The 26,479-nt window shown below is 38.4% G+C and overlaps 1 protein-coding gene across 1 annotated transcript in view; it reads right to left on the reverse strand.

Annotated features, from left to right (window-relative positions):
- The window catches only part of ATP2A2 (ATPase sarcoplasmic/endoplasmic reticulum Ca2+ transporting 2), a 60,759-nt gene that overhangs the window by 20,140 nt on the left and 14,140 nt on the right, over nucleotides 1-26,479 (reverse strand). Inside the window, exons 6-8 of the mRNA XM_082853594.1 lie at nucleotides 8,078-8,158; nucleotides 5,841-5,926; nucleotides 4,470-4,934 (exon numbers count right to left, since the gene is read on the reverse strand). Coding sequence (XP_082709720.1) covers nucleotides 4,470-4,934; nucleotides 5,841-5,926; nucleotides 8,078-8,158 — 632 coding nt within the window. The remainder of the gene's footprint in view (nucleotides 1-4,469; nucleotides 4,935-5,840; nucleotides 5,927-8,077; nucleotides 8,159-26,479) is intronic.

The raw sequence follows: 26,479 nt of genomic DNA on the forward strand, positions 1-26,479 counted from the left end.
CCTCGGACGTGTCACAACTTCTCAGAGCCTAAGTTTTCTAACCTCTTGAGCAGGATTACCATACAATTCAAATAAAGTCACATGTGAAAAATTAACTGCACTAAGCCTTACCAAAGCAAGTTGGCATTATTATTACTATACACCATGCCATTTCTTTAATGACACTGTTTATAAAAGTGAAACTCTTTGGGTCTATACCAGAGTTCAAAATATTCTAAGACATTCAGAATTCTAACACACACCAACTAAATCTGAATGCACATGGGCATTTTAGACTGCAAGCCAGTAAACCATTTAGAAACTGCATGATGAAAGTATCCCGAAGTCAAGGGCAGTTATGCAATCCACTGCAAGAAACCTCCTGTAGAATACTGATTAGCATCAGCTTTCTGTCGCCAAATGTAGAACAGAACAAAGAGCCAAGCTATTTCTTTAATAGAACATTTTAAATCAAATCATTTAAGGGAAAATGTAAGAACAAAAACATTTTTATCATGGATTGTGTTTTAGTCTTAGTTTGAAGTCTGAAGCTGCCACAATCTTACCATTTTTTAAAGATTACAATTTCACACACTGCTTTACCTTCATGGATATAAGGACTATTCTGAGGAATTAAAGCTTACAGTCTAAGTTTAAACAATTTCCTGGGGGAAACCAAACAGATAAAATGAAATTCCCTTTCTCTCCCCCAATCAATCAGCTTTTAGCGGACAACTAGCTTTTAGCAGATTCGTCCAACCTTTTTTGATTCCAAGGAAAGAGAACTTAGGTAGCTCAGTTACACCCTGCATCTACTCAAGAAACTCAAGACAAGCTAGAAGGTTACCACTTGAGAGAACACCCCAGTGTGTTTTAAACTCCTGTCCATTCACTCTAAATCTGGGTTTTGGACAACACAAAAAGTTGAGGGTGGGTGTATCAAAAAAATACCATGACTATAAATTTGGCAAGAAAAAGATTCAGAGGGTTCAACTGTATTAAAACAAGAACAATTTCCAGTGCTAAAAAAACATTAACTAAAACCTGGAGATAAGGCCAAGGGGAGGATGGCATGTCCTTTCAATGTCATTCAGAAGCATTACTTAACAAGCACACTCAAAGATTTAGTGTTTTGGAAAAATTTAACATTCTTTTACTGTGCTATTATTAAGGGCTCATGTTTTATGAAGTTGTGGCTTTTTCTCCTGTATAAAAGATAACCTTAGTTTTATTGCCCTATAGGATATTAACCAGTTTTTGTAATCTAACACACATCAATTCTATTCTAATATTGAGCACACTTCCTCACATGATCCTGTAACCAGTTTTACCATCTTACTGATTCTCCCTCATTGAATTAATGAGCCAGATAGAATCTTTGACATGTGTCCACTCAATATTTGTATGAGCTGTGTACCTTTTGGAAAATTACTTTGACTTGTACATAGTAGTAGTAGTTTTTTTGTGTGCGTGTGTCAATTTTATATTTAATTTATCCTTCCAGTTTTACTGAGATATAAGTGACATACAGCACTGTATAAGCTTAAGGTATACAGCACAATGATCTGACTTATGATCATCATGAAATGATTATCACAATAAGTTTAATGAACATCATCTAATATATACAAAATAAAAAAGTTTTCTCCTTGTGATGAGAACTCTTAAGATTTACTCTCTTGACAACTTTCATATATAACGTACAGCAGTGCTAATTATATTTATCATGTTGTACCATTACATTCCCTAAGACTTATTTATCCTATAACTTTGTACCTTTTGATCACCTTCATCCAATTCCTCCCCCTCCCACCCACACCTCCGCCTCTGATATTCACAAATTTGATCTCTTTTCCTATGTTTGTTTTTGAAGTGTAATTGACCTAAAACTTCCTGGTGCATGGGATAGTGATGCGATACTTCTATACATTTCAAAATGATCATCATGATAAGTCTAATACTCATCTGTCACCATACAAAGATATTACATTATTATTGACTGTGTTCCCTGCACTCTACATTTCATACCCATGACACACTTATTCTGTAACTGGAAGTTTGTACCTCAATTTCCCTCATCTATTTCTCTCATACCCCACCTCAAAGTTGTTTCAACAAAACCTAGGGAAATTGAATTACATGAAAGAACTTCATTCAGCTGTACCATTACATTATTTCTTTAGTTCTTATTTTGCTAAGGGAAGGTTTAAAGTTTTTAATTTTATCCCCAAGTGATGGTCAAAACAACCTAAGAAAGGAAGGATGAACACAGAGAATGAAGCAAGTTAAAGGCAATTATTTACTTTTCAAGAAGAAAACATGTCTCATTCAATGTGTTAAGGAAGTACCAATTAGAATTTTATGTAGGTAGGTAACTAGCTGGTTTATAGAACTCTTCCTTTGAAGCTCGTGTTAACATACATACTAAGCACAGTCACCTAACACATTTACAGACTGCTTACAGTTATTTCCCCAGTACAAATATATCAGCCATGTAGGTAACCTTTATTTCATGACATAATTTTGGGAATTAAATGATTAATTCCCCTGGAGTATAAGAAATTACCCTTGGGCTCAAGCTACACATACAACCCAATTTGCTTAAAGCACATAAAAAGGTATCAAATTATAAATCAAAGGTTTTAAGATCCAGCAATCCCACTCCTGGGCATATATCCAGAAATGATGAAAAGATATATGCACCCCAGTGTTCATAGCAGCACTATTTACAATAGTCAAGACACAGAGGGGGACTTCCCTGGTGGCGCAGTGGTTAAGAATCTGCCTGCCAATGCAGGGGACACGGGTTTGAGCCCTGGTCTGGGAAGATCCCACATGCCGTGGAGCAACTAAGCCCGTGTGCCACAGCTACTGAGCCTGCACTCTAGAGCCTGCGGGCCACAACTACTGAGTCTGCATGCTGCAACTACTGAAGCCTGTGCACCTAGAACCCGTGCTCCGCAACAAGAGAAACCACCGCAATAAGAAGCCTGCGCACTGCAACAAAGAGTAGTCCCTGCTCACCGCAACTAGAGAAAGCCCGTGCGCAGCAATGAAGACCCAACGCAGCCAAAAGAAAAAAAAAAAAGAAAAAAGACATAGAGGGACTTCCCTGGTGGTCCAGGGGGTAGGTGGTCCAGTGGGTAGGACTCCACACTCCCAATGCAGGGGGCCCAGGTTCAATCCCTGGTTGGGGAGCTGGATCCAGCACGCATGCCACAACTAAGAGTTCGCATGCCGCAACTAAGAGCCCACATACAAAGAAGTCTGCATGCTGCAACTAAAAAACGATCCTGCATGCTGCAGCTGAGGCCCAGCACAACAGAGAAAGGAAGAGGGGTAGGGAGGCAGGGAGGAAGACATGGGAAGAAACCTAAGTATCTGTCCATCGATAGATGAATGGATAAGGAGATGTGGTATATAGATATACAATGGAATATTACTCAGCCATAAAAAAGAATAAAAATAATGCCACTTGTTATATGTGGAATCTAAAAAAAAGGGTATAAATGAACTTATTTACAAAACAAAAGTAGAGTTATGGATGTAGAAAACAAACTTATGGTTACCAGGGGATAAGCAGTGGGGGGGATAACATGGAAGACTGGGATTGACATACACACACTTCTATATATAAAATAGATCACTAATAAGAACCTGCTGTATTAACACAGGGAACTCTACTCAATACTCTGTAATGGCCTATATGGGAAAAGAATCTAAAAAAAAAAGCAGGTATATGTATATGCGTAACTGATTCACTTTGCTACACACCTGAAACTAACACATTGTAAATCGACTATACTCCAATAAAGATTTTTAAAAAGAGGAAAAAATAATGCCACTTGCAGCAACATGGATGGACCTAGAGATTATCATACTAAGTGAAGTAAGTCAGAGAAAGACAAATATAGTATCGCTTGTATGTGGAATCTTAAAAAAAAAAGACACAAATGAACTTATTTACAAAACAGAAATAGACCCACAGACATAGAAAACAAACTTACGGTTACCGGAGGGGGAGGGGGAGGGGGAGGGGGAGGAGGGATAAATTAGGAGTTTGGGATTAACATATACCTGCTACTATATATAAAACAGATAACCAACAAGGACTTACTGTATAGCACAGGGAACTATACTCAGTATTTTCTAATAACCTCTAAGGGGAAAGAATCTAAAAATTATATATATATATATATATATATATATATATATGAATGAATCACTTTGCTGTATACCCAAAACTAACACAACACTGTAAACCAACAGTACTTCAATAAAAATAAAATAAAAAAATAAATCACACAGGGAGCTCTACTTCACTTCGCTGTATAGTAGAAACTAACAATATCGTGAAACAACTATACACTGATAAAAAAACATAGTAATTAAAAAAATAATAAATCAAAGGTTTTGATGGCACGAAGGCATATTCTTAGGATGAATCAACAACCATAACCTGCAAAGATTCTGAAACTACTCCCACTTACCCTGCAGACTGACATCTGGTTCGTTGTCAGTGTACCAGTCTTGTCTGAGCAGATAACAGAAGTACAACCAAGGGTTTCCACGGAAGGGAGACTTCGAACAATGGCATTTTTCTTTGCCATTCTGCGAGTTCCAAGAGCCAGACAGGTGGTGATGACAGCAGGCAGACCTTCAGGAATGGCTGCTACAGCCAGGGCCACAGCAATTTTAAAGTAGTAAATAGCACCTCTGATCCAGGAGCCTCCATGAACTGGGTCATTGAAGTGTCCAATGTTTATGATCCAGACCGCAATGCATATAAGGGAGATGACTTTGGACAGCTGTTCCCCAAACTCATCTAGTTTCTGCTGGAGGGGTGTTCTCTCCTGTTCCGTGGCCACCATTTCATCCCGGATCTTGCCAATTTCAGTGTTCACTCCAGTTGCCACCACCACTCCCATGGCTTTGCCGGCAGCAATGTTTGTACCCTAGGACAGAAGTAGAGAAATGGTTACAAGACTAACACCACACCCAATTTAAATACTGACTAGTAAACTCAGACTTGTGTGGATTTTCAAGAGGGGACCAAGATTCTCTCACCACATTCTACTGGGCCTTCCAGTGGCAACCAGCCATCTAACTTTGATGATGAGCAATACCTCATGCAGGCAGTGTGGTCCATCTCTCTCTGATTTGATTCTCCATGAAATCAGAATGGTACCTACTTGCCCCAGAGCCCTCTACACCGGCCACCTTGAATCTCTATTCACAATACTGAGCCTGGCTTGCAGACTAGCTTTGGCCTGGGACAGCGCTTAACCCCTCTGTGTTCCTGACTTTTCATACTTCATACAGCTCTCAACCCTAAGCATTCTCCACCTCTGGCTCCAACAACTCAACCCCTCCTACTTTTATCACCCATAATAAGAAGGGCAACCAGGACCATGGGCTGTCCTTGAGGACCTCCACTTAAGCACTAGTATTCAAAGATCAATACAATCAAGTGTAAGGTTCCCCCCAACCCATTTTAATTCCTAAATGTTGGAAGAACAGGGCTTCATTATTTTCATTGTAGCTCTACTTTTTTTACTTACTATGGGGTGGTTAGATTCCCATGCTAACCCACAAAAGCCCACTACTTGAAATACCACTTTAAGTTCTAAACAAACGAAAACTATAAATTTCCCAACTTTCTATTTCAAAAAAATTTAACAGAAAAATTGAAGTAGTACAATGAACATCCATTCCATTTTCATCCAGACTCACCAATTATTAATGGTTTGCCACATTTGCTTTCTCTCTAAACACAGGTTGTGAACTACACACAGTTATCATCCACATCATTTTGAAAACATCCCTTTATAGGCTAAGTCTTTTCCAAACAAAGTACTCACAGAAAAGAGCATGTTCTTCTTATCTTGATTGACGGCCCGTGGGTCAGGGACGGGATCAGTGTGCTTGATGACAGAGACAGATTCACCTAAGCAGGTTGTGATACAGAAGGTTTGTTTAGATCTGTGCAGTGTGCACCTAGAACCTTGGTACCCTCATCCGCTCATGCCACTACCACTCTCAGGAAAAAGAAAAAAAGGCCCAATTCATTCAAAAGAACATAAACTAGTAAAATTCAGTAATAGAAACTAATTTCAAAGAAAAAAATCAAAATAAAGGAATTTAATTTTGAAGTAAAATCCCAGTCAATTACCTTTATTTTCTTGAATAACTATACAAATTTATTTCATTTTCAGGTATCATTTTATACTCTAATATTATGAATGTAGATTTGTTGTATATTTATATACACATACACTCTGATACTTAAGGTGAAAGTATATTTACTTTTAACAAAATAAACAAACTGTAGGTACAGTATATGAATACTGAGGATCATCCACTGGAAAGCCTGTTTTTGTTTTTGTTCAATAATGCCAAAGATGAGAAATGAAAACACTGTTCTAGAAATATCTGCATGCAGTAATCAGACCATTCTATTTCAATAAACCAAAATGAAAAACAGCAAGAGACTAAGAAGTAAGTCTACTAAGAAGTAAGTAGAAGTCTCTAAGAAGTAAGAGACTACTTCTTAGAACTTTCACAATGTCTGAATCTGGTTTCAACTTAACATCACTTATGAAATGCAGTTGATCCTTGAAAACCGCAGGAGTTAGGGGCACCAACCCTCTGCACAGTCATAAATCTGCACAGAACTCATGGTTGGCCCTCCGTATATGCAATTCCTCTATATTTGCGGTTCTGCATCTGAGGATTCAACCAACTAGTATAGTAAGTACTGTAGTATTTACTATTGAAAAAAATCCGCAGATAAGTGAACCCACACAATTCAAACCCATGTTATTCAAGGGTTAACTGTATATAATGAGGGTGAAATATGGCCCTAGTTGTTAGGTCAAATTCCAGGTAGGAAATTTCACTCTCAAAATTTAACAAAAGAATCTGGTTCTTCAATCTAGCCTAAAACTAGAGTATGACTTTTAAACAAAAAAACAACATTCAAGAAACTCTATGGAAAGTTTTAAAATGGAAATTATTTTTGTAGGCACAATATGAGAATTTCATACATTCAACCCCATCAATTCCCTACCATTTTATGGCTTAATCAGCTTCCAGGTTGTTGCTGCTAATGGGAGTTTTAGTAGATAAGCTATTCATAAAGAAACAATAAAAAACAGAGCCCAGGTTACTCACATCCCTACTTCTATGACATGAGTTGCTTTTCAAAACTAATAATCAGATAAATCTTTGAATTTTATATTTACTCTCTATTTAATTCAGGTTAGCATTGTGTTTAATCTTCTGACCACCTTACTTCCATCCAGTTAATATGAACCCTCCACCCTAGACTGTGCCTGTATCAAACAAAAACGGGAAAATGTTCCAAACAATCCCAAATCTAAGTGTGCAAACTTTAGGTAGTAAACATTCACCATTTTAGAGGGTGCTAACTTTTGTTAATTGTACATCTGATTACTGCAAAGTATGTCAGATGTGAGATTAGCATTCCTGGAGTCTGTATCCTGCTTGGAAAAAGAACACTAAGTAATTAATGCACTTTCCACAAAACAGAGAGACAACAACACTACTTCAACCTTAAGAATATTACCTCTGCTACTGAAGGAATTTGTAACCCTTTAAAAAATTTTTAAGTTTAAATCAAAACTGATTTTTAATAAAATTTAAAGATAAATAGGCCTTATGAGATGAAAGCCAATTGTTTTTAAATCATAGCTTTACCTCATGTATTGGCAAAAAGCCTAACTGATAAAGCATTAAGAAATAAATATCCTGGAGAGGATTAAGAGACAGTGGGGGGGCTTCCCTGGTGGCACAGTGGTTGAGAGTCTGCCTGCCGATGCAGGGGACACGGGTTCGTGCCCCGGTCTGGGAAGATCCCACATGCCGCGGAGCAGCTAGGCCCGTGAGCCATGGCCGCTGAGCCTGCGCATCCCGAGCCTGTGCTCCGCAATGGGAGAGGCCACAGCAGTGAGAGGCCCGCATAGCGCAAAAAAAAAAAAAAAAGAGAGACAGTGGGGCAAGAAGTCAACTCAATTATTAGCATGGAATCTGAGGGAGCCTTCAGAAATTCAACAACGTTCCAATACATAATATTTACCTGTGAGAATTGACTGGTCAACTCTTAGAGTAGTAGATCTGATGGAAGTTAATCTTATATCAGCAGGAACTTTGTCACCAACTAATTGGGGAAGAAAAAAAGCTAAAATAAGCAACTTTTGCAATCATGTTATATAAAGAAAAATCTGTCTCCAAATCAAACACAATTTTTAAAGGAAATAAATAGCCTGTATACAGCACAAATATATAAAAATCTGCTATACGGAATTCCCTGGCAGTCCAGTGGTTAGGACTCCGAGCTCCCACTGCAGGGGGCACGGGTTTGATCCTGGGGAACTAAGATCCCGCAGGCCACATGGCATGGCAGGGAGGGGAAAAAAAAAAATCTGCTACAATAAGCAATATAATCAACTTATTCTCAGGGTCATAAAAACTCTTCCTGGATAGATACAAGATTTGAAGTACACAAGAAGAGAATAATGATACTCGGGCAAACAGCTCTAAGTACACATTATTTGCACACCTACACACACACACAGCATGGTGAAGGGGACTGAATTGTACAAGCCATGATTTATTCCACTAAGAAAGCCAAATTACCATGAACAGGAAACATGCCTCTATAAAAAGATGCTCAATTAATATCACTCATAAAAGAAAGGCAAGATAAAACTACACAGAGAGACCACTTTTAAACTATCAAATTGACAAAGGAGTTGAGAAAAATGCACCAAGTTTGAAAGGATGTATAGAAACGGCTTCTTATACAGGGTGACTGTAAGATGTGGCAAGTTTAGTTTTAATAAGCAAAAAAACAAACCAAAACAAAACCAGAGGCACAAATCATTTAGAGGCAAGTGCATGAGCAGATATTAATGAAAACTCGGTGTTAGTGCACTAACAAGGATAAACTGAATATGTCACTAAACATACCATGTAATGTTAGTAACCCATTTAGTATTCTTAATTCAACTACGCGTCCAGACTTTGTGACGACCCTATATACACTGCTGAGTATGAAGAAAAAAACTTACAAAATCTCTGGAGGGCAAACTGGCAATACATATCAAAATTGCAAAGCACAGGAGTTCCCTGGTGGTCCAGTGGTTGGGACTCCACGCTTTGCTTTCACTGCTGAGGGCGTGGGTTCGATTCCTGGTCGGGGACCTGGGATCCCCGCAAGCCGCACGGCGCGGCCAAAAAAAAAAAAAAAAATGCAAAGCACAATCTTTTTATCCCATAAATTCCACTACAAAGAATTTATTCTACAGATATGCTTGCTGTATGTGGTTAGTTTTTTTTTAATCAGCAGTAGAAAAAAGAGACAACTGTATTCATACTAAAGTAAAAACTTCCTCTAAGACATACTGTACATTAAGTGGGGAAAACACAAGTGTGAAGCATCATGTATATGGAGCTCCACTGGTATGAGAACATACCTCTGGGAAGGTGTAACAGACTTGTACCACTAGGGAGTAGGGCATGAGTGGCAGGAGACTTTTCACCTTGTACCCTTTGGTACCTTTTGAAGTCTGAATTATCAGATAAATGAATAAACCTCTTGCAAAACCTCTAGAAGATCTTTAAGTCAACTGAGTTTTCTTTTCTGGGCCAAACAGTCCCTTTAACAGCTCTTAAACAGACCATGTCTTAGCCCCTTTCCTTGATGTATTTGAAGTAAATGCCACAACACAGACTCAGGAACAGATAAAGCCAATATTTCACCTGCACCTTGAGAACAATGCCCAGTGTACTGTAGGTGTTCAAATATTACTGGATGAGTTCGCATCAGTACCAAAGCAACTGGAGAGTAAAAAATAAGTATACAACAGCTTTCCCTGGCTTTCTGAAAGGTACTACAGTGGTTTTAGAAGTCTTATGGAAGGACAGCTAAAAGTCAAAACAATAAGCACAGTCCCCCCCCACAACTGCATATGGTATTTCTAAGTTAAATCTTAATTTTCAAGACTTACCCTACTATACTGAACTGTAACTGTCACTGGTTATACATAAACTGGCAAAACAGCCATTCTGTCCAAGAAGTAGATTTATTTCATTTGTTAAACCTTTAGTTTAGTTCTAATTTTTCTGTATCTCAGAGCTTTTAAATTCAGGGAGAGGATGGTGTGCTTTCTGAGCTCTAGTTCATGAAACAACCCTATAACCTAAGTAGGAAATGTGGCCACAAGGTGGCACAGAAAGAGATTGCCAATATATAATCTCAAGAGGCAAAGATCATCCCTGCATTTGACTGCAGGGACACATTAAGTTAAGGTGAAATTCCTGCTGGAAATGCTTATGCAACAAACAGCAATATTCAGACTGAAGAAATTAGAACCTTTCATTTTAATATAATTCTGCTCATACTACAATAAAGTAACCATACCCTAAACTTTAGTGACCTTCAACACCTAAAATACCCCATGAATATAAAACTTTAAAATCAATTTAGGGAATTCCCTGGGAGTCCAGTTGTTAGGACTACACATTCACTGCCAAGGGCGCGGGTTCGATCCCTGGTTGGGGAACTAAGATCCTGCAAGCTGAACAGCATGGCCAAAAAATAAAATAAAATAAACTTAAAAAGAAAAACAAAACTTTTTCCGGGCTTCCCTGGTGGCGCAGGAGAGTCCACCTGCCGATGTAGGGGACATGGGTTCGTGCCCCGGTCCGGGAAGATCCCACGTGCCGTGGAGCGGCTAGGCCCATGAGCCATGGCCACTGAGCCTGCGTGTCCGGAGCCTGTGCTCTGCAACAGGAGAGGCCACAGCAGTGAGAGGCCCGCGTACCGCAAAAAAAAAAAAACAAAAAAAAAACTTTTCCTGTATTAGTTCTGTTTGTCATAATTAATTTTACCCCACATGACCCTGAACATGAAAAGAATGCAAGTTCAATGACGAGCATATGACCCTAAATGGAAAAATTACCTGAAAATGTTCCTTTAATGTCTGAAGCAATTTATGTCATGATCCTACAGGAGTGGAAAACTTCTAACATGGTATAGAGGTCGCCACAATCTATAAGCATGTCTGCACTGTAACAACTGAACATAAACCAGCAATCTAAAAGCACAATGCCGGGAATTTCCTGGCGACCCAGTGGCTAGGACTCCTCACTTCCACTGCAGGGGGCACAGGGTTCGATCCCTGGTTGGGGAACTAAGATCCCGCATGCCAAGTGGTGCAGCCAAAAAAGAAAAAAAAAAGGGAGGGGGGGAAGCAGAAGGCATCATTTTATACTGAAAGTTGAATCTCTTACTTCTTTTTAAACAATTTCATATATTAGCCCTAGCTCATACTCTCATATACCTGGCCACAATTTAATTAAGGCCAGCAAATCTAATATTCAAATTGAGGACCCAAAAGTTTTATCTTGCCATTTACTTTGCTGTTTCAGTGGAAGCTCAGAGGATTAAAAATGAATGAAAAATGTGTTTTTGAGGCAAGAAATACCAAGATTAAATTTCTTTCCTGGGTAGCACAGTCAACATATAAGCTACTAGTTTAAGGTGGGATTGATACTATATATGCAGCATTTAAAATTATATTTAAACTGGCACTACAAAGAAACCAGCTATTTTTCCCCCTATATGTTTTAAATATATGAAGGCTGTCTCTTTGTTGCACAAAAATTGTATTCATATACATTTAATTATTGGTTAAATATTCAAGAATGAGTCAAATGTAAAATGCTAATGGAGGGACTTCCCTGGTGGCGCAGTGGTTAAGAATCCGCCTGCCAATGCAGGGGACATGGGTTCTAGCCCTGGTCCGGGAAGATACCACATGCCGCAGAGCAACTAAGCCTGTGTGCCACAACTACTGAGCCTGTTCTCTAGAGCCTGTGAGCCACAACTACTGAGCCTGCGTGCCACAACTACTAACGCCTGTGCGCTAGAGCCCGTGCTCCGCAACAAGAGAAGCCACCGCAATGAGAAGCCCGTGCACCTCAGCGAAGAGTAGCCCCCGCTCACCACAACTAGAGAAAGCCCGTGCACAGCAACAAAGACCCAACGCAGCCAAAAATAAATAAGTTTAAAATGCTGGTGGAACAAGTGACTGGGAAGTCCTTAAAAACTGATCTCAAGGGCTTCCCTGGTGGCACAGTGGATGAGAATCCGCCTGCCGATGGAGGGGATGCAGGTTTGTGCCCCCGTCCGGGAAGCTCCCACATGCCGCAGAGCGGCTGGGCCCGTGAGCCATGGCCGCTGAGCCTGCGCGTCCGGAGCCTGTGCTCCGCAACGGGAGAGGCCACAACAGTGAGAGGCCCACGTACCGCAAAAAAAAAAAAAAAAAACCTGACCTCAAGTTCTTCTTCACTTTTCTTCCATCCTGTAACAGCCATTCTAAAATTAAGAGATGACCTGGGGGCCTTTTATAAACTACAGAATCTCAGGACCTGCTCTTCAAGAGTCTGGGGTCCAGGAATTCATATTTTAAAGAAATTCTCCAAGCACACTAAAAAATTAATATAAGAAAAAAGAAAAGGCTTAGTACCTGGTGTCACAGATCCTGTGAAGGGCCTGTTTAGAATAGCCTTTACTATGTGCTGTTTCTCATGTGCCACGTATGCCACAGCTCTAGGCCAAGAAGACCCTAAATCCCCCAACACTTGGGAAATGTACTACCTTAAAGTTTCACATTTAATTTGTTTCCATTATAAACCGATCTCTTTGTGGAAAGGTACTAAATAGCATAAATCCAAACTGGTTTTAAAAACCTGCCAAATTCTAGTATTCTCCTAGCTAGACAGACCCTCCCTCACATCATCTTGACCAACCCAACTCAAGTCCTCATTTTAGACAGGAAAAACTAAAGGCAGTAAGTAAAAGGAGTCTTACCTAAGGAACCTCAATTAATGAAAGACTTCCTTTATATTACTGTGTGACTCTGTGCTTTTTGTTTGTAGGAGTCAATTTAGGATTAAATCTGTTAGGAAGCTGGTTGTCTAAGGAAGTAAAAAATCCATGAAAGCAAAGATTCAATGAATACTTTTCCACTAAGAAATAATTTTGCTTTGTCTGCAGGCTTCTGTGAATTCCAGACAGTTTTGTGCATGAGGAGTAGGCAGCCTGTTCTGATGATCACATCCAGTGATATTTCCCCGATGGGGAATGTCAGTGCCCTTAGGGCAAGTGGTAGTGGAAAATTCTTACTCTTGCCAAGGGGATGCTCTGCAATATTTTCCTCTGAAATTTTTTTTCTTTGTCTCTTGAGTTCAGGCAGTGTAATAAAATAATAAACTCTGTTATAAACTACCTTCTATTTGTTTAACATCTGACACTTCATGTTCAGCTCTTGGCTCCTTAAGTCTGTAGCTCTTTAAAACCTGCTATCACAGATTTCCACTCTGAACAAATTCTTCAATGTATACTTTATGCTAGGTTACCAAGAAGGCGAGTAAAAGTCATTTAAAGGAAATTATTACTTGGCCACATTTTAGAATCGAATGAACACAAGCTTTCTTTACCTTAAAACCTAGGAAGGAGTTTTATAAAGCCAGGATACTTTAACATTGTTTATATCATTACGTCAAAAAGACTGATGGTTAAAATCAGCACTACTTAGAAAAAGTCTTTTTTGAATTGATTATATATAAGGAAAAAAATCTAGTTTATTGTGGCAAATTCTACCAGTTATTCAAATCTTTTTTTAAGAGAAAACTATACATAAGATCAGAAATTATCTCCTAAATACCACTACTGTTTCTGAGTTTAGACAGCTGAGGAAAAATGACCCACAATAGAATGAATTAACCTAAATTACTTAAACATTTAACTATGACTCAAATACTTTCACTCTTTGCAATTTGGTTCATAAATTTTGTAGTCAGGAAGAATGAATGAAATTCTTCACTTGAGAAGCCCTACTTGCCTACTTAAAACTACTTCTAGGCCTCAGGGTGAGCATGGAAGGAACATTACAAACTGCCATACTTTATACCATATTTGTTCCCAGTCTGGTTTTTTGGATGTATTATCTATGATGAAATGAAACTCATCTTTTAAAAATGCAGATATATAATTCTTTTCTTTAAAACCTTTGAACAGCTTCTTCCTACTAGACTCTAAATAAAGTTTAGTATCTTAACCATGGTTTTTAACACCCTCCACGACCCAATTGCTCTTACTTTTTATGACTCTCCCCTTCCCTCTAAGCTTCAAACAATGCTCTTCAGTTCCTCAAAGTTCTGAGTCTTCACAAAAAGCAAGGCTTTCCTTGAACTTCCAAGATTAAGGGATACCAACCTAATAGAGAGCTGCCCTTTCCTAACACTCACCACATTATATATTTGATGTGTCTTCCTCACTAGACTCAAAACCTCCAAGAAGGCAGTCACTTAGTCACCACTGATTTCCCAGGTCCTGGTATTATGCTGGCACATAGTAGCTACCAAGTAAAATATTTGTTAAGGAATGAAGTACCTGCACACACATTATTTTCTTTAAAAAACAAGCACCAGAAACTTATGATAATTATCAAGTTGAAGAATGTCACAAAGCTTGGAACAACGAAAAAATGAGGATCCAAACAGACCGAAGACTTGGTTGAGCTGAATGAGGTTTAACAGTGATTGCTGCTTAAAATTTAGACTAAAAACAAAATACATGTATGCTAGCAGAGGACTAGATGTAGTGGGGAAAGAGAAGCATGAAAAAGACTCATGGGTTTTAGCTGGTAGGGCAATTAAGATTGCTAAAGAAATGTCCTTATGTGTAAGAGTGGAGGATAAGGTCTAGAATATCAACCAGACTCCACTTACATTAACTGCATTCAAGTCTGGGCACCAAAAAAAGCCATCAAGATGGTAAAGGGTTTAAAAATAATTACAGGAACAACAGAAAGAGCCAAGACTAACCTGAAAATAAAAATTTTAGGATACACCACACCATTAACACTCGAGACTCCCAGTTCTACCATAAACTGCCACACGCTTTTGGACAAGTTGCACGCTCTCAGAGTTTTAGTTGAGGTCTCCCCCCAGCTCTAAAAGGGAGACGAATTTACCTTCAACTACGTAACAGGCCACCATAGGAAGAGGAATCAGACTTCTATGTGCTCCAAAGCAAAAAACTAACGTATAAAACAGACAAGTATATTTTAGCTCCTTATAAAGGAACATTTTATAATAAAACTGGTGTAATATATAACTACCAATAAAAATGGCATGGCGGTTCCTAGACAGGCAAGTTTCCAGCTACTAGAATGGAAGATAGCCGGCTCATTAGATGCTGTGGAGGCAGCCCATCATTAGGCAAATTTAGAGTATACAATATCTGGGATACCAACATAAATTCCTCTTTATTACAAAAGTAAAGTATGCTTTTTACGAGGTGATAACCCATCCCTCGCTCCCTTCATCCAAATATCTAGCTGTTAACAGTATTTATCAGATACCTTTCTCTATGGCTAACACTTATTAAAACGTCATTAAAATAAAAATCACAAATCTCCTTTTACATTAGTATATACTTATCTGTCTCATTCTTTTTTAATGGCTACATAATAATAATACCTAAAGCTAAAGCAATAATCTCTAAAGCTAAACTTTGGAGAATGCTTATTCTATACCAAGCACTACTACAAGAGCTTTATGAGTTACTAACTCTTAATCTTCACAATTCTAGGGAAGGTCTGATTATCTTCATTCCCGGTTTACAGATGAGGAAAATGAGTCACAAAAGGCTAACTTGCTCAAGGTCACAGGTATTTCATAGCCATACTGTGGATGGACTAAATTAATCAGTCACCATTTTCATAGCCATCTAGGTGTTTCCAATTTTCCTATTACAATGTTATATAGAGAACATCTTTGTGCACTTAGATTACTTCTGGAGAAAAGATTCACAGAAACAGAATTTTCCTACAGATGTATACTTCCACCAAAATTTATTTTCTTGCCATTTCCCCATACTCTCAATCCTGTATTTTTCTGACCACTGTTAACACCAAACACTTTATTTTTTTAAATTCTTTTATCATCTTCAAAACAAAAGTTGTTTTATATTTTTACATAGTCAAATCTGGTGATCTTGGTGGTTTTGTGTCACACTTAGGAAATGTGCTCCCTATACCATGTCTTTCTTCTAATTTTCCCCAAATCTTAATCACACTGATAAGGATTGGAAAGGTTGGCACTTATTGGTACTGTGACTATCACTGAGTCACAGGGAGAGGGGAGAAGGGGAGGAGATGATTATAGGAAATGAGGAAATGCCAGCTCCATGAAATTCAGGTCAGCCTTCAAGATCAACTGGTCCATCATGATCTGATGATTGGGGAGATCTTTCCAAGTTCTTCATTTCTCATTGTTCTTAACGTCTTAGCTACTCTCACAGTGATGAATAAAGGGCTCTAGGTCTCAAAACCCTCTGCTTCTAATACATCCACGCTGATTTCTTTCGTTTTTCCCACGCTGATTTCTGTTTTAGACTATTTGCTGTTCTGCTTATATACAAGTTCTTAAGACTAAGAACTTATATCTCTACACAAAGAGATATAACTTACGGGAACAACTAAAATAATGATTTCTACTGTTATTTGGTTACAGATGGCTTAGATCTACATCTCTAACTAGCCTTGTTCTCCCATCCTTCTTGTTGTGAAACAACTGCATATGGAGGAAAAGGCAAAAGACAACAAACCTTATTTGGTCATGTATCTTTGCTTCTATTTCTCTGAGCTGTGTTTAATCATTCTAGGAACAGGTGAAAACTGTTTATTATAACAATATTCCAACACTATGTAAATTGCTTCATCAGACAATATTTTACTAACTAGACTGTTTAACTGTAATCGACTTCTCCCATTTTACTGAGATATAAACCAGCTGTAACACTGTAAGTTTAGGGTGTAAAACATCTGATATATACATACAATGTGAAATTACTACAATCAGTTAATATCCATCACCTCACAGTTACAATTTTTTCCTTATGATGAGAACTTAAGATCTATTCTTAACAACTTTCATATATGCACTACAGTTCTGTTACCTATAGTCATCATGCTGTACATTACATCCCAGAACACATTTGTCTTAAAGCTGGAATTTGTACCTTCTGACCACCTTCACCCAATTCCCCCACTCCCCGCCCCTGGCAACCACCAATCTGATATACGTTTCTATGAGTTTGCTTTTTAAAAGATTTACATGTAAGTGAGATTACACAGTACTTGCCTTTCTCTGACTTATTTCACTTAAGATCCATCCATGTTGTTGCAAACAGCAGGATTTCCTTCATTTTTATGGCTGAATAATATTCTAGAGAGTGTGTGTGTACACACACCATTTTCTTTATCCATTTATCCGTTGATGGATACTTAGGTTTTTACCATGTTTTTCCTATTATACACAAATGCTACAATGAACATAAGGGTGCAGACCTCTTAAGGAGAGCGATTTCATGTCTTTTGAATATATACTCCAGAAGTGGAATTGCTGGATTATATAGTATATAGCCATACCTTGCAGACACTGTGGGTTCAATTCCAGACAACCACAAAAGCAAATACTACAATAAAGAGAGCCACATGGAAGATTTTACACTATACTGTACTCTATTAAGTGTGCAATAGCATTGTCTAAAAAAAAATGTACATATGTTAATTTAAAAAGACTTAATCACTTAAAAAAAGCTAATCACCTGAGCCCTCAGTAAGTCAATCTTTTTGCAATAGTAACATCAAAGATCACAGATCATAAAAATATAATAATAAAAAATTGAAATATTTGCAAAAAATGCAGTATCTGCAAAGCACAATAAAGAGAAGCACAGTAAAACTGGGTATGCTTGTAACTTCATTTTTTAAAACCAAACAGCTAGAATCTTGGGGTGGATTTCTAGGGAGAAGGGCAAAAGAATCCCCTGAAATTGCATACAAGATTTTGAATACATGTATTTGGGGAAAGAGTCCATAGATTTCATTAATTTTTAGAGGACGTGTGATCTAGAAATGATTAAGAACTACTGCTGTAGACTTCCCTGGTGGCACAGTGGTTAAGAATCTGCCTGCCAATGCAGGCAACACAGGTTCAAGCCCTGGTCCAGGAAGATCCCACATACCACAGAGCAACTAAGCCCGTGCGCCACAACTACTGAGCCTGTGCACCAAAACTACTGAAGCCCATGAGCCCTAGAGCCCATGCTCTGCAACAAGAGAAATCACCACAATGAGAAGCCCACGCACCGCAACAAAGGGTAGACCCCGCTCACCACAACTAGAGAAAAGCTCACGCCCAGCAACAAAGACCCAACGCAGGCCAAAAAAAAAAAAAAAAAAAACACACTAAAAACAGCCCTTGAAGGACTTCCCTGGTGGCAGAGTGGTAAGACTCCGCGCTCCCAATGCAGGGGGCCTGGGTCTGATCCCTACTCAGGGAACTAGATCCCACATGCATGCCGCAACTAAGGGTTTGCATACCACAACCAAGGAACCCACCTGCTGCAACTAAGACCTGGCACAACCTAAGTAAACGACAAAAAAAATAAACAAATAAATATAAAAACAGCCCTTGAGCCAAGGATGATTTTCATTTTTAAAGTCTTATTTAAAAAAAAATTCCCCCCCCCCCTACAGAGACTGTTTGGGACCACAAAAGCCAAAATATTTACTAGGTAGCTCCGTTAAAAAAAGTTTGCCAAACCCTCTGCTCTACAGCACAGAATTAACTTTTCTGATATTTGTGTTAGGGAGCTCAACAGGTATGGATTAAGTGTTTGCTGACTGTTCAGTCAGGCTTCTCCTATCCTTCTTTCTAAAAGCAAAAGAAAAAAAGGCTCATGGCCCCAGCTAAACGAATAAGGCTACATTATCTGAATCATACATCTTTTGAGCCAGAAAGCTCCTTAAGAGGCTACTTCAATTACCCAGTTTTGTAGAGATTAGGTTAATTTACTTTGTCCTGTGTCATATGGAATTAGGATAATAACACAGGTTCTTACATGAATCAGTCATCTTTCTATTTTACAACTTTATCTTTTCTTTACCTCAAATGCTTGGAAATGCCACTTCATACATGTTACTAAATTTCATTACTGCAAGCTATCAAAAGTGAAACTTTTCTTCCCTTAAATAATTACCAAGTTTAAGAATTATTCTTTTCATTTAAAAAATCCTGAAATTGCTGGCACTACTGCTGAATATTTATTCTTCATTTTAGGAAATATAAAATCAACTTCTCCAGAACCTAAATAAAGCAAATGCAGTTTTATGTTGAGACTCATTTCTATCACCTACATAATCTTAAAATATGATTTATTCCAGAGTATACTACAGGACAGAAGTCATCTGAGGATATTTATGTCCTTGTGCTATTTATCAACTCTGGATTACCAAGATACAAGAAGTTTGTTTTAAACAACTCTGAAGGGACTTCCCTGGTGGCACAGCGGTTAAGCATCCGCCTGTCAATGCAGGAGACACGGGTTCGAGCCCTTGTCCGGTAAGATCCCACATGCCGCGAAGCAACTAAGCCCATGCGCCACAGCTACTGAGCCTGCACTCTAGAGCCCACAAGCCACAATTACTGAAGCCTGTGCTCCTAGAGCCCATGCTCTGCAACAAGAAAAGCCACTGCAATGAGAAACCCACGCACTGCAACGAATAGTAACCCCTGCTCACTGCAACTAGAGAAAGCCTGCGCACAGCAACGAAGACCCAACACACCCAAAAATAAATTAAAAAAAAAAAAAGCTGAGAAGTCAGTAATACCCCTCCCATGCAAATACTGAAACCTCCCCAAATTCTAAAGTTAAAGAGTTTCATGACTATCATAGCTCGATTCACCTTGATAATATTGGCAGATAATACAGAACGCTTAAACACTGATGTTCATTTCTCATAAAATTATACCTGATTTTATTACTTTTTTTTTTTTTTTGCGGTACACGGGCCTCTCTCACTGTTGTGGCCTCTCCCGTTGCAGAGCACAGGCTCCGGACGCACAGGCTCAGCGGCCATGGCTCACGGGCCCAGCCGCTCTGCGGCATGTGGGATCTTCCCGGACCGCGGCACGGACCCATGTCCCCTGCATCGGCAGGCAGACTCCCAACCACTGCACCACCAGGGAAGCCCCTGATTTTATTACTTTTGGTTTCCATCCGTCAGAGAAATATTTTCCTGGCATTAAGATAAAACAAAATTATTGTGGCTTCAGAAGATGAACACATGGGTAACTGTCTCCATATTTATACTTGCCAAATCAATTTTATTTGGTTCCTGTATTCTAGATAGTTATAAGTATACGTATGGTTTTGCTATGCACGCTTACACAATGTCTTCCTGGAAAGGTTATTAGTTGGTATAGCAACATCTAAAATATAATTCCCTTAAACCCCCTCCATCTCCCCCTCAAAAAGCCACCCAGTCTTCAGAAAGTTCAGCAGAACCATCCTATCAGATGTCTTCCAGAAGCTAGCAAAAAGAAGTTTATCATCTGAAGTTAGGAGATGATTCTTACATCCAAACAATGACTACAAAAAGGTCTCTTTCTTTTCGGCAAATATCAAAAAAGCAACTCCATGCTCACTTTCATCTTCAAAACAGTTCACAGTATTCTCCAGTTTTTCAATTCACCAGAAAGAACCCTCACGCTCAATTTCATAATTTAAGTAATAGTATAAAAGTTACCATGTCTAAAAGCACAATTCATGCCATTTATCCCTTCAGGCCATGCAAGACTTTGACAAGAAATAATTTAGATCTACATTTAGAATTGAAGTTCATTTCTACAGTTTTACAGAACTGAATTATTGGGCTAAATGCCAAATTGCAGGGTCAACTACATTACTAATCCTAATAAAAGTAGAAGTTAAAAAGCCTCAACGTGTATAGAATTAAAAGTCTGAATAAAATAAATACCTATTTATCTGGCCCAGGTCAAGCAGTCACAATATGTTTTCCCAAAATGTTCCATATAATTCACTTAAATGCCTTAGGATTACATCTTTCCCAGTTCAGTGACCCACTGGTCCTAGTAATCTAGCAAAACTAACCATTTCTAATTTGGATCTAAATACATAACCACCATGAAAAGTCACCAGAACAGACCAAACAAGAGTATACTGACAACCTAAAAATTAAAATTGTGATCAGGCATCCTCGACATGATAAAGGGCATCTATAAAACCCACAGCTAACATCATACTTCATGGTAAAAGACTGAATGCTTTTCCCCTACGACCAGGAACAAGACAAGGATTTCTACTCTTGCCACTTCTTTTCAACATTCTACTGGAGAGTCTAGCCAGGGTAATTAGACAAGAAAAAGAAAAGGCACCCAGGCTGAAAAGACAAAAATATTTGTTTTCAGATGACATGGTCTTATATAGAGAAAATCTTAAGGAACCCCTGAAAAACTATTAGAATAAAAGAGTCTACCAAGATTGCAAGGTACAATATCAGTACACAAAAATCAACTGTGTTTCTATACAGTAGCAAAGAACAATCTGAAAATGAAATTAAGAAAACTATTCCAATTACAAATAGCTCCCCCGCAAAAAACGAACAAAAACCGATAAAATACTTAGGAATAAACTTAACAAAAGTAGTACAAGACTTGAATGCTGAAAACAGAGTGTTAAAAGAAAGGAGACCTAAATAAACATAAAGACACCCCATGGTCATGGATCAGAAGATTTAATATTACTGTGATATATATATTCCCCAAACTGAGCTACAGAGTCAACATTATTCTTATCAAAATCTATGCAGGGTTTTGGGGCAGAAATTAACAAGCTAAACTTAAAATGTATATGGAAATGCAAGGGACTCAGAACACCCAAAATAACCTAGAAAAACAACAAAGCCAGGGGACTCAAATTTAGTGATTTCAAAACTTACTACAAAGCTACAGTAATCAAGACAGTGTGGTACTGGCATGAGGAAAGACATACAGATCAATGGAATAATAAGTCAATTTGCAGTGGAAAATGAAGTCAATTGATTTTTGACGAGTGTCAGGACAATTCAATGAAGAAGTCTTTTCAACAAATGGTGCTGATACTACTGGATATCCAAATGCAAAAAAATCAAGTTGGACACCTACCTCACACCATATACAAAATCTTGGTGACATGAGATCACAGAATAGCTTCTTAGATATGACACCAAAAGCACAAGCAATGAAAGAAAAAAAAAGACAAATAGGACTCTATCAAATTAAAAACTTTTATGCTACAAAGGACACTGTCAAGTAAAAAAGACACCTACAGAACGGGAAAAAAAATTTTCAAACCCTATCTGATAAGCCAGGATATGTAAAGAACTCTTACAACTCAACATTAAAAAGACAGCCCAACTAAACCCAATGGATTTAGACAGTTCTCAAAGATGACATACTAATTGAAAATAAGCACATGAAAAGATGCTCAATATCATTAGGAAATTAGGGAAGTACAAATTAAAATCACAATGAGATAACACTTCAAGGCTAAAATTTAAAAAAAGACAAGTGTTGATGAGGATGTGGAGAAACTGGAACCTATATACATCGCTGATGGAATGTAAAATGATGCAATCACTTTGGAAAACAGCTGGGAAGTTCCTCAAAATGTTAAACTTTGAGTCACCGTAAGCTCCAGCAATTCCATGTCTAGGTATATAAAGAGAGTGAAAGCATATGTTCACACAAAAATTGTACTTGAATGTTCACAGTAGCGTAATAGCCAGAAAGGAGAAAGCCACTCAAATACTCATGAACTGATGAATGAATAAACAAAATGTGGCATACCTAAACAATGGAATATTATTGAGCCATAAAGAACACAGTATACACATGAATGAACTATATGATACATGCTACAACATAAATGAATCCTGAGAACAATATACTAAGTGAAAGAAGCCAGTCTAAAAAGGGCATTTATTGTATGATTCCATTTATATACAATATCCAGAATAAGCAAATCCCTAAAAAAAAATTGTGGTTGCCAGGGACTGGGGAAAGAAGGGCAGAGGAAGTGATTGCTAATGGATATAGGGTTTTCTTTTTGGAGGAAGATGTTCTGAAATTAGACAGTGGTTATGACTGTAGAACTCTGAATATACTAAAAAACACTTAATTACACACTTTAAAGGAGTGAATATTAATTATGGCATGTGAATTATATCTCAATAAAGCTGTTTTTAAAAGATTGTAAACTAGGCCTCCAACAAATTGATATATGAAATATGTACACATTCACTAAGGATACTGTATATTCTCTAGCAAATTAACTACAGTTGAAGATAGAAGCAATAAACCACAAAGACTCAGTTTCAATTGTAAAATATGACTAACAGTATGCACCCCATAGAGTGGTTGATGGTTAAAAACCAAGCACTAGCAAGTTTATCACTATATCTGGCACACACTTCAAGCTTTGTTATTACTGAACTTAAGCACAGAGACTTCAAATTATCTATTCTGCACAGAAGCTGCACAATAAGCAGGTTTACATTAGCTAAACCTACTCCATACTTCCGATTTCAAGTTTCATTTATTACTCACTGAGCGCTTGTTACATGCTCAGCAAGATTACAATGATCAGTGTGACACACTTCTGCTCGTTGCCTAGTAGTATGACAGTAGTGTTTAATAAAATGTTCATATCTATCTAAAACTAGTTGCTCGTATCTATCTAAAACTAGTTACCACCTCTGTTCAGCATCCCTCAGAATGGTCAAAATTCAAAAAATAATACTATACAAGAGCCCAATGTCCAAGCATTGCATATGCTTTTAGCAATTAGTATACAGTGGGGGAAGAGTTGGAGGAAAAAAGTGTTAACTATCAGGACCTGTTAGACTCCTCACAAAGGATTCAAAAACAGGTGAAATCGGAATAGGGTTGAGAATGTGTACTGCTTAGAACAATTACTATTGGTAATAAGTAGATTCACCTAAGATGAGGAATTTAAACTCAAGTTTTAATATTTTTTTTGAATATTAAAAGAAAGGCAGTGGGGCTTCCCTGGTGGTGCAGTGGTTGGGAATCTGCCTGCCAATGCAGGTGACACGGGTTCGAGCCCTGGTCCGAGAAGATCCCACGAGCCACAGAGCAACTAAGCCTGTGCACCACAACTACTGAGCCTGCACTCTAGAGCCCACGCACCACAACCACTGAAGCCTGCGCACCTAGAGCCTGTGCTCTGCAATGAGAAGCCCGCGCACTGCAATGAAGAGTAACCCCTGCTAGCCACAACTAGAGAAAGCCCGGGCGCAGCAACTCAGCCAAAAAGAAAAAAAAAAAAAAAGAGTCCTGTATGGCTAGAGCATAGGGAGTTGCATAAGATGAAATCACAGAAGCAAGCAGGAGCTATACAATGCAAGGTCATTTAGGGTCAAAGAAAAAAATTTATATTTCTGGTGCAAGAGAGAAGCCACTGAAGTGTTTTAGCAAGTGAATAAACATGACCTTTAGGAAACTGGCTTCTGTGTGGAAAGAAAACAGTAAAGGAAGGCAGAGCCTCGTTAGGACACAATGACAATGTCAGTGTGAGGTGATGGTGGGACTGGTGTGGTGACTGAGGAAAAAGTAGTAAACAAATTTGGGTGTGTTTTGGAGACAGAATCAACTGGTCTTAGAGACAGAATAAAAGAGGAAAGAATCAAGATGATTCCCAAGTTTCTCTCAGTTAACTAGTTGGTAAGAGTGACTTACTGAGACAGGAAAGACTGGAGAGAACCAGAATTCAGAGAAAAGAGAAACCAAAACCACCTCCATTGAAGAGAAGCTGGTCTTAAGTTTATTCCTTCAAAAGGGAAGATGATGCTTTGAGGATCAAGGTTACAGTTTCCTCTGACGCTGTAAACCACTGCCATCTACTGATGCAAACCAAGGATAAACACTTTGGGGGTGATTTCTCTAAGTTTTCAGATACATTGAATATACTGAAATAGCTTAAGTAGCACAAAAAATTCTTACAATATCTTAATTTGACAGGCTGAAAGTATATTACCAGACTAAGCTGGAGAACTGGAAAACATACAAAGTCAAAAAGAATCTTGTGCAATATTTAGGTGACCTGCAAGTGCACTGACCACATATATATTTGTGGAAAGACAAACTATCTTCCTCTAATGTTTCCTTCCTCAGTTACTAGCACCATCACCACCCGGGCACCTAAACTAGATATCCTGCCAGTATCTTTGATGCCACACCCTACTTCACATCCACCCCAATATCTATTAAGTTATCAAAACCTGTTGCTTGGCACCTAAACCTGAGGCTCACTTTTCAAACTATACATGGCTGTAGTTCCTTGCCCAAGGGAGATTCAGAGTTAATACTTTGGGTTGAGACCTGGTAAAAACTTTTAAGGAGGGTCCCCAGATAATTCTGATGTGCACCCTTGCTTTAAAACTCCTACTTATAAACTCAAAATCTTCCCCTCATTATTCTTAATGCTACAGCCTTCGTTATTGTTTGCTCTCATTAACCCTTACCTATCTCCAGCCTTCCCATTCTGACCTACTTCCTACATCACCACCAGAATTCCCTAAGTCATACTTTTGCTGTAAAATCCATGGTGACAAAATGGTTAAATCTAAATAAGGTCTACAGATTAAAAAAACTGATACAATACTGTTATCTACTTTCAGTAGTTAACTGGAATCATATTAAAAGAATGCTCTAAATTTTATAAAATAATCACTCAAGTATTTAGGAGTAAAGAGGCATCATTTCTGCAACTTACTCTCAAACAGTTCAGACAAAAATGTGTGAATGTACAGATACAGACTGAAAGAGGATAATGCACATGTGATAACAAACATTTGGAGAATCTGGGTAAAAGCTAAATGGGAACTCTTACTAGTCTTGCAACTTTTAAGTCTGAAATTGTGTCAAAATTAAGTTTAAAAAATCCACTGGCCAAAACACTTCATTCTGAGTTGTACTTTTGTTAACACTATTAAGCAAGCTGTTAGGTCATTTATACAAATTTTGCTGTCCTAAGTAATCAACGTGTGGGTACACAGGCAACACTATTCTTTTACTGGAAGACCTATGACAAGGTAATTTACTTTTGTTTTTCTTCTGTTTTTCGGCTGCGCCAGGCAGCATGTGGGATCTAGTTTCCCTGACCAGGGATCAGACCCGGGCCCCCTGCATTGGGAGGGCAGAGTCTTAACCACTGGACCACCAGGGAAGTCCCGGTAATTTACTTTCAAAGACCAAAACTGCAGAGCACAGGCCAGGAGACTCAGCACTGAATTCTCATTACAATGAGTAAGACAAAGCACAATTTCCCCACAAGTCAGTGTAAAGGTGTTACTATGAGACAATTCACAAAAAGAAAACAAGTATTCTGAGCTCAGGAGGGTGTGAAAAACCACAATGATTTGAATAACCCAATGTAATAATTCCCCAGCAAAAAGATTACACAGTTCTGATTGGCTCCAGGGGCATTTGGGTTGCCTGAAAACATGGCATTGACCTATAGGAAAGAGGACCTTTT

Source organism: Leucopleurus acutus, assembly GCF_964270905.1.
Source record: "Leucopleurus acutus genome assembly, chromosome: 13".
Taxonomy (NCBI): Eukaryota; Metazoa; Chordata; class Mammalia; order Artiodactyla; family Delphinidae; genus Leucopleurus; species Leucopleurus acutus.